The sequence below is a fragment of the Oncorhynchus keta genome, unplaced genomic scaffold (genome assembly GCF_023373465.1).
Source record: "Oncorhynchus keta strain PuntledgeMale-10-30-2019 unplaced genomic scaffold, Oket_V2 Un_contig_25732_pilon_pilon, whole genome shotgun sequence".
Lineage (NCBI taxonomy): Eukaryota > Metazoa > Chordata > Actinopteri > Salmoniformes > Salmonidae > Oncorhynchus > Oncorhynchus keta.
This window is the reverse complement of record NW_026284595.1, coordinates 92,501-99,978: the sequence shown is the minus strand read 5'-3', so window position 1 is coordinate 99,978 and position 7,478 is coordinate 92,501. Positions and strand designations below refer to the sequence as shown.

The 7,478-nt window shown below is 48.4% G+C and overlaps 1 protein-coding gene and 1 long non-coding RNA gene across 2 annotated transcripts in view; both read left to right on the top strand.

Annotated features, from left to right (window-relative positions):
• The first annotated feature begins 2,076 nt into the window (after nucleotides 1-2,076).
• The window catches only part of LOC127922444 (DNA-directed RNA polymerase I subunit RPA49-like), a 21,176-nt gene continuing 15,774 nt past the window's right edge, over nucleotides 2,077-7,478 (top strand). The window contains exons 1-3 of the mRNA XM_052506224.1: nucleotides 2,077-2,151; nucleotides 2,372-2,516; nucleotides 5,436-5,486. Of these exons, the coding sequence (XP_052362184.1) occupies nucleotides 2,077-2,151; nucleotides 2,372-2,516; nucleotides 5,436-5,486 (271 nt within the window). The remainder of the gene's footprint in view (nucleotides 2,152-2,371; nucleotides 2,517-5,435; nucleotides 5,487-7,478) is intronic.
• The window catches only part of LOC127922446 (uncharacterized), a 12,503-nt gene continuing 10,532 nt past the window's right edge, over nucleotides 5,508-7,478 (top strand). Inside the window, exons 1-3 of the long non-coding RNA XR_008111388.1 lie at nucleotides 5,508-5,522; nucleotides 6,326-6,544; nucleotides 6,618-7,478. The exon at nucleotides 6,618-7,478 is cut by the window's right edge and continues 69 nt beyond it. This is a non-coding gene — a long non-coding RNA (uncharacterized LOC127922446). The remainder of the gene's footprint in view (nucleotides 5,523-6,325; nucleotides 6,545-6,617) is intronic.

Sequence of the window (7,478 nt, the reverse complement as noted above, 5' to 3'; positions counted from 1 at the left end):
CTCTACCTGACTAACATGTTGTCTGTTTCCCAGGGGAGTCGTCTCTCTACCTGACTAACATGTTGTCTGTTTCCCAGGGGAGTCGTCTCTCTCTACCTGACTAACATGTTGTCTGTTTCCCAGGGGAGTCGTCTCTCTCTACCTGACTAACATGTTGTCTGTTTCCCAGGGGAGTCGTCTCTCTACCTGACTAACATGTTGTCTGTTTCCCAGGGAGTCGTCTCTCTACCTGACTAACATGTTGTCTGTTTCCCAGGGAGTCGTCTCTCTCTACCTGACTAACATGTTGTCTGTTTCCCAGGGGAGTCGTCTCTCTCTACCTGACTAACATGTTGTCTGTTTCCCAGGGAGTCGTCTCTCTCTACCTGACTAACATGTTGTCTGTTTCCCAGGGAGTCGTCTCTCTCTACCTGACTAACATGTTGTCTGTTTCCCAGGGACTAACATGTTGTCTGTTTCCCAGTCGTCTCTCTCTACCTGACTAACATGTTGTCTGTTTCCCAGGGGAGTCGTCTCTCTACCTGACTAACATGTTGTCTGTTTCCCAGGAGTCGTCTCTCTACCTGACTAACATGTTGTCTGTTTCCCAGGGGAGTCGTCTCTCTACCTGACTAACATGTTGTCTGTTTCCCAGGGGAGTCGTCTCTCTACCTGACTAACATGTTGTCTGTTTCCCAGGGGAGTCGTCTCTCTACCTGACTAACATGTTGTCTGTTTCCCAGGGGAGTCGTCTCTCTACCTGACTAACATGTTGTCTGTTTCCCAGGGGAGTCGTCTCTCTCTACCTGACTAACATGTTGTCTGTTTCCCAGGGGAGTCGTCTCTCTACCTGACTAACATGTTGTCTGTTTCCCAGGGGAGTCGTCTCTCTACCTGACTAACATGTTGTCTGTTTCCCAGGGAGTCGTCTCTCTACCTGACTAACATGTTGTCTGTTTCCCAGGGGAGTCGTCTCTCTCTGCCTGACTAACATGTTGTCTGTTTCCCAGGGAGTCGTCTCTCTCTACTGACTAACATGTTGTCTGTTTCCCAGGGAGTCGTCTCTCTACCTGACTAACATGTTGTCTGTTTCCCAGGGAGTCGTCTCTCTCTACCTGACTAACATGTTGTCTGTTTCCCAGGGAGTCGTCTCTCTCTACCTGACTAACATGTTGTCTGTTTCCCAGGGAGTCGTCTCTCTCTACCTGACTAACATGTTGTCTGTTTCCCAGGGAGTCGTCTCTCTACCTGACTAACATGTTGTCTGTTTCCCAGGGGAGTCGTCTCTCTCTACCTGACTAACATGTTGTCTGTTTCCCAGGGGAGTCGTCTCTCTCTACCTGACTAACATGTTGTCTGTTTCCCAGGGGAGTCGTCTCTCTCTACCTGACTAACATGTTGTCTGTTTCCCAGGGAGTCGTCTCTCTACCTGACTAACATGTTGTCTGTTTCCCAGGGGAGTCGTCTCTCTCCTGACTAACATGTTGTCTGTTTCCCAGGGAGTCGTCTCTCTCTACCTGACTAACATGTTGTCTGTTTCCCAGGGGAGTCGTCTCTCTACCTGACTAACATGTTGTCTGTTTCCCAGGGAGTCGTCTCTCTCTACCTGACTAACATGTTGTCTGTTTCCCAGGGGAGTCGTCTCTCTACCTGACTAACATGTTGTCTGTTTCCCAGGGGAGTCGTCTCTCTCTACCTGACTAACATGTTGTCTGTTTCCCAGGGAGTCGTCTCTCTCTACCTGACTAACATGTTGTCTGTTTCCCAGGGAGTCGTCTCTCTCTACCTGACTAACATGTTGTCTGTTTCCCAGGGAGTCGTCTCTCTCTCCTGACTAACATGTTGTCTGTTTCCCAGGGGAGTCGTCTCTCTCTACCTGACTAACATGTTGTCTGTTTCCCAGGGAGTCGTCTCTCTCTCTGACTAACATGTTGTCTGTTTCCCAGGGAGTCGTCTCTCTCTCTACCTGACTAACATGTTGTCTGTTTCTGTCTGTTTCCCAGGGAGTCGTCTCTCTCTACCTGACTAACATGTCTCTCTCTACCTGACTAACATGTTGTCTGTTTCCCAGGGGAGTCGTCTCTCTACCTGACTAACATGTTGTCTGTTTCCCAGGGAGCGTCTACAGAGAATGATGCGTCCCAGAACACTGATCTAACATACAGGGAAAAGGTACCCCCATTCATTTCTGTTAAAAATAGAACCCGGAACGTTCTAGAGTTCCGTCAGACTTGAACATCTCCCCTCCCCTTAGTCTCTAGTTCCAGGGATTAGAGTGTTTACTTCCTGTCAGGGTTAAGTGTTGTTTTACTAAATCCACAGCGGGCTTCATTATAATCTGAATCTGATCACATCAATCATCAGAATGAATACCTGCCCCCCCCCCCTACAGGTGGACTCTCTGATCGAGGCGTTTGGTACCAACAAGCAGAAGAGAGCTCTGACCTCCAGGAGACTGAACCAGGTGGGCAGTGAGACCCTGCAGAGCGCTGTAGCAAAGGCTGCCCACACCATCATAGACCAGAAGGGCCTGGAAGGTACCTACACACACGCGCACACACACACACCTGTATACCTACACACACACCTGTATACCTACCTACACACACACACCTGTATATCTACCTACACACACACACCTGTATACCTACACACCTACAGTACATTTGTGAAGTATTCAGACCTCTTCTCTTTCTCCACATTTTGTTAAGTTACAGCCTTTTTTATCCTCAAATCGACACACAATACCCCTTAATGACATCACAATACCCCTTAATGACATCACAATACCCCTTAATGACATCACAATACCCCTTAATGACATCACAATAACCCTTAATGACATCACAATACCCCTTAATGACATCACAATACCCCTTAATGACATCACAATACCCCTTAATGACATCACAATACCCCTTAATGACATCACAATAACCCTTAATGACATCACAATAACCCTTAATGACATCACAATACCCCTTAATGACAAAGCGAAAATGGGTTTAGAACTGCTTGCATATTTATTAAAAATAAACCGAAATAAGTATTGACTCTGAATTGAGTTCAGGTGGGTCCTGTTTCCATTGATCATCCTTGAGATGTTTCTACAACATGGAGTTCACCTGTGGTAAATTCAATTGATTGGACATGATTTGGAAAGGTACACAGTTAACAGTGCAGGTCAGAGCAAAAACCAAGCCAAGAGGTCAAAGGAATTGTCTGTAGAGCTCAAAGACAGGATTGTGTCGAGGCACAGATCTGGGGAAGGGTACCAAAACATTTCTGCAGCATTGAAGGTCCCCAAGAACACAGTGGCCTCCATCATTCTGAAATGGAAGAAGTTTGGAACCACCAAGACTCTTCCTAGAGCTGGACGCCCGGCCAAACTGACCAATCGGGGGAGAAGAACCCAATGGTCACTGACAGAGTTCCTCTGTGGAGATGAGAGAACCTTCCAGAAGGACAACCATCTCTGCAGCACTCCACCAATCAGGCCCTTTATGGTAGAGTGGCCAGACTGAAGCCACTCCTCAGTAAAAGGCACATGACGGCCCGCTTGGAGTTTGTCAAAAGGCATCTAAAGACTCTAGATGAAACAAGATTCTCTGGTCTGATGAAACCAAGATTGAACTCTTTGGCCTGAATGTCAAGCGTCACGTCTGGAGGAAACCTGACACCATCCCTACAGTGAAGCATGGTGGTGGCAGCGTCATGCTGTGAGGATGTTTTTCAGCGGACTGGGAGACTAGGCAGGATCGAGGGGAAAGATGAACGGAGCAAAGCACAGAGATCCTTGATGAAAACCTGCTACTTGGTATTATGGGGTTATTGTGATGTCATTATGGTGAGAGGGGAAAAACAATTGAATCCATTTTAGAATTAAGGCTGTAATGTAACAAAATGTGGAATAAGTCAAGGGGTCTGAATACTTTCTGAAGGACACAGTCAGACCAGAAGACGTACACACACACACACCTGTACAGTACACACACACACACACACACACACACACACACCTGTACAGTAACACACACACACACACACACCTGTACAGTAACACACACACACACACACACCTGTACAGTAACACACACACACACCTGTACATAACACACACACACACACCCTGTACAGTAACACACACACACACCTGTAATGACACACACACACACACACACACACACACACACACACACACACACACACACACACACACACACACACACACACACACTGTACAGTAACACACACACACACACACACACCTGTACAGTAACACACACACACACACCTGTACAGTAACACACACACACACACCTGTACAGTAACACACACACACACACACACACCTGTACAGTAACACACACACACACACACACACCTGTACAGTAACACACACACACACACACCTGTACAGTAACACACACACACACACACACACCTGTACAGTAACACACACACACACACACCTGTAAGTAACACACACACACACACACACACACACACACACACACACACACCTGTACAGTAACACACACACACACACACACACACACACACACCTGTACAGTAACACACACACACACACACACACCTGTACAGTAACACACACACACACACACACACACACCTGTACAGTAACACACACACACACCTGTACAGTAACACACACACACACACACTGTACAGTAACACACACACACACACACCTGTACAGTAACACACACACACACACACACCTGTACAGTAACACACACACACACACCTGTACAGTAACACAGTGAATGTTCCTCTAGTCCTTCAGCAGGAGGTTGTCCAGGCAGAGTCCCAGTCTGAAGTGTCTCAGTAACACAGTGAATGTTCCTCTAGTCCTTCAGCAGGAGGTTGTCCAGGCAGAGTCCCAGTCTGAAGTGTCTCATTACCACAGTGAATGTTCCTCTAGTCCTTCAGCAGGAGGTTGTCCAGGCAGAGTCCCAGTCTGAAGTGTCTCAGTAACACAGTGAATGTTCCTCTAGTCCTTCAGCAGGAGGTTGTCCAGGCAGAGTCCCAGTCTGAAGTGTCTCAGTAACACAGTGAATGTTCCTCTAGTCCTTCAGCAGGAGGTTGTCCAGGCAGAGTCCCAGTCTGAAGTGTCTCAGTAACACAGTGAATGTTCCTCCAGTCCTTCAGCAGGAGGTTGTCCAGGCAGAGTCCCAGTCTGAAGTGTCTCAGTAACACAGTGAATGTTCCTCTAGTCCTTCAGCAGGAGGTTGTCCAGGCAGAGTCCCAGTCTGAAGTGTCTCAGTAACACAGTGAATGTTCCTCCAGTCCTTCAGCAGGAGGTTGTCCAGGCAGAGTCCCAGTCTGAAGTGACTCAGTAACACAGTGAATGTTCCTCTAGTCCTTCAGCAGGAGGTTGTCCAGGCAGAGTCCCAGTCTGAAGTGTCTCAGTAACACAGTGAATGTTCCTCTAGTCCTTCAGCAGGAGGTTGTCCAGGCAGAGTCCCAGTCTGAAGTGTCTCATTAACACAGTGAATGTTCCTCTAGTCCTTCAGCAGGAGGTTGTCCAGGCAGAGTCCCAGTCTGAAGTGTCTCAGTAACACAGTGAATGTTCCTCTAGTCCTTCAGCAGGAGGTTGTCCAGGCAGAGTCCCAGTCTGAAGTGTCTCAGTAACACAGTGAATGTTCCTCTAGTCCTTCAGCAGGAGGTTGTCCAGGCAGAGTCCCAGTCTGAAGTGTCTCAGTAACACAGTGAATGTTCCTCCAGTCCTTCAGCAGGAGGTTGTCCAGGCAGAGTCCCAGTCTGAAGTGTCTCAGTAACACAGTGAATGTTCCTCCAGTCCTTCAGCAGGAGGTTGTCCAGGCAGAGTCCCAGTCTGAAGTGTCTCAGTAACACAGTGAATGTTCCTCCAGTCCTTCAGCAGGAGGTTGTCCAGGCAGAGTCCCAGTCTGAAGTGACTCAGTAACACAGTGAATGTTCCTCTAGTCCTTCAGCAGGAGGTTGTCCAGGCAGAGTCCCAGTCTGAAGTGTCTCAGTAACACAGTGAATGTTCCTCTAGTCCTTCAGCAGGAGGTTGTCCAGGCAGAGTCCCAGTCTGAAGTGTCTCATTAACACAGTGAATGTTCCTCTAGTCCTTCAGCAGGAGGTTGTCCAGGCAGAGTCCCAGTCTGAAGTGTCTCAGTAACACAGTGAATGTTCCTCTAGTCCTTCAGCAGGAGGTTGTCCAGGCAGAGTCCCAGTCTGAAGTGTCTCATTACCACAGTGAATGTTCCTCTAGTCCTTCAGCAGGAGGTTGTCCAGGCAGAGTCCCAGTCTGAAGTGTCTCAGTAACACAGTGAATGTTCCTCTAGTCCTTCAGCAGGAGGTTGTCCAGGCAGAGTCCCAGTCTGAAGTGTCTCAGTAACACAGTGAATGTTCCTCCAGTCCTTCAGCAGGAGGTTGTCCAGGCAGAGTCCCAGTCTGAAGTGTCTCATTAACACAGTGAATGTTCCTCTAGTCCTTCAGCAGGAGGTTGTCCAGGCAGAGTCCCAGTCTGAAGTGTCTCAGTAACACAGTGAATGTTCCTCTAGTCCTTCAGCAGGAGGTTGTCCAGGCAGAGTCCCAGTCTGAAGTGTCTCATTACCACAGTGAATGTTCCTCTAGTCCTTCAGCAGGAGGTTGTCCAGGCAGAGTCCCAGTCTGAAGTGTCTCAGTAACACAGTGAATGTTCCTCTAGTCCTTCAGCAGGAGGTTGTCCAGGCAGAGTCCCAGTCTGAAGTGTCTCAGTAACACAGTGAATGTTCCTCTAGTCCTTCAGCAGGAGGTTGTCCAGGCAGAGTCCCAGTCTGAAGTGTCTCAGTAACACAGTGAATGTTCCTCTAGTCCTTCAGCAGGAGGTTGTCCAGGCAGAGTCCCAGTCTGAAGTGTCTCAGTAACACAGTGAATGTTCCTCTAGTCCTTCAGCAGGAGGTTGTCCAGGCAGAGTCCCAGTCTGAAGTGTCTCAGTAACACAGTGAATGTTCCTCTAGTCCTTCAGCAGGAGGTTGTCCAGGCAGAGTCCCAGTCTGAAGTGTCTCAGTAACACAGTGAATGTTCCTCTAGTCCTTCAGCAGGAGGTTGTCCAGGCAGAGTCCCAGTCTGAAGTGTCTCAGTAACACAGTGAATGTTTCTCTAGTCCTTCAGCAGGAGGTTGTCCAGGCAGAGTCCCAGTCTGAAGTGTCTCAGTAACACAGTGAATGTTCCTCTAGTCCTTCAGCAGGAGGTTGTCCAGGCAGAGTCCCAGTCTGAAGTGTCTCAGTAACACAGTGAATGTTCCTCTAGTCCTTCAGCAGGAGGTTGTCCAGGCAGAGTCCCAGTCTGAAGTGTCTCAGTAACACAGTGAATGTTCCTCTAGTCCTTCAGCAGGAGGTTGTCCAGGCAGAGTCCCAGTCTGAAGTGTCTCAGTAACACAGTGAATGTTCCTCTAGTCCTTCAGCAGGAGGTTGTCCAGGCAGAGTCCCAGTCTGAAGTGTCTCATTATCTTCCTCCCTGCTTCCCCG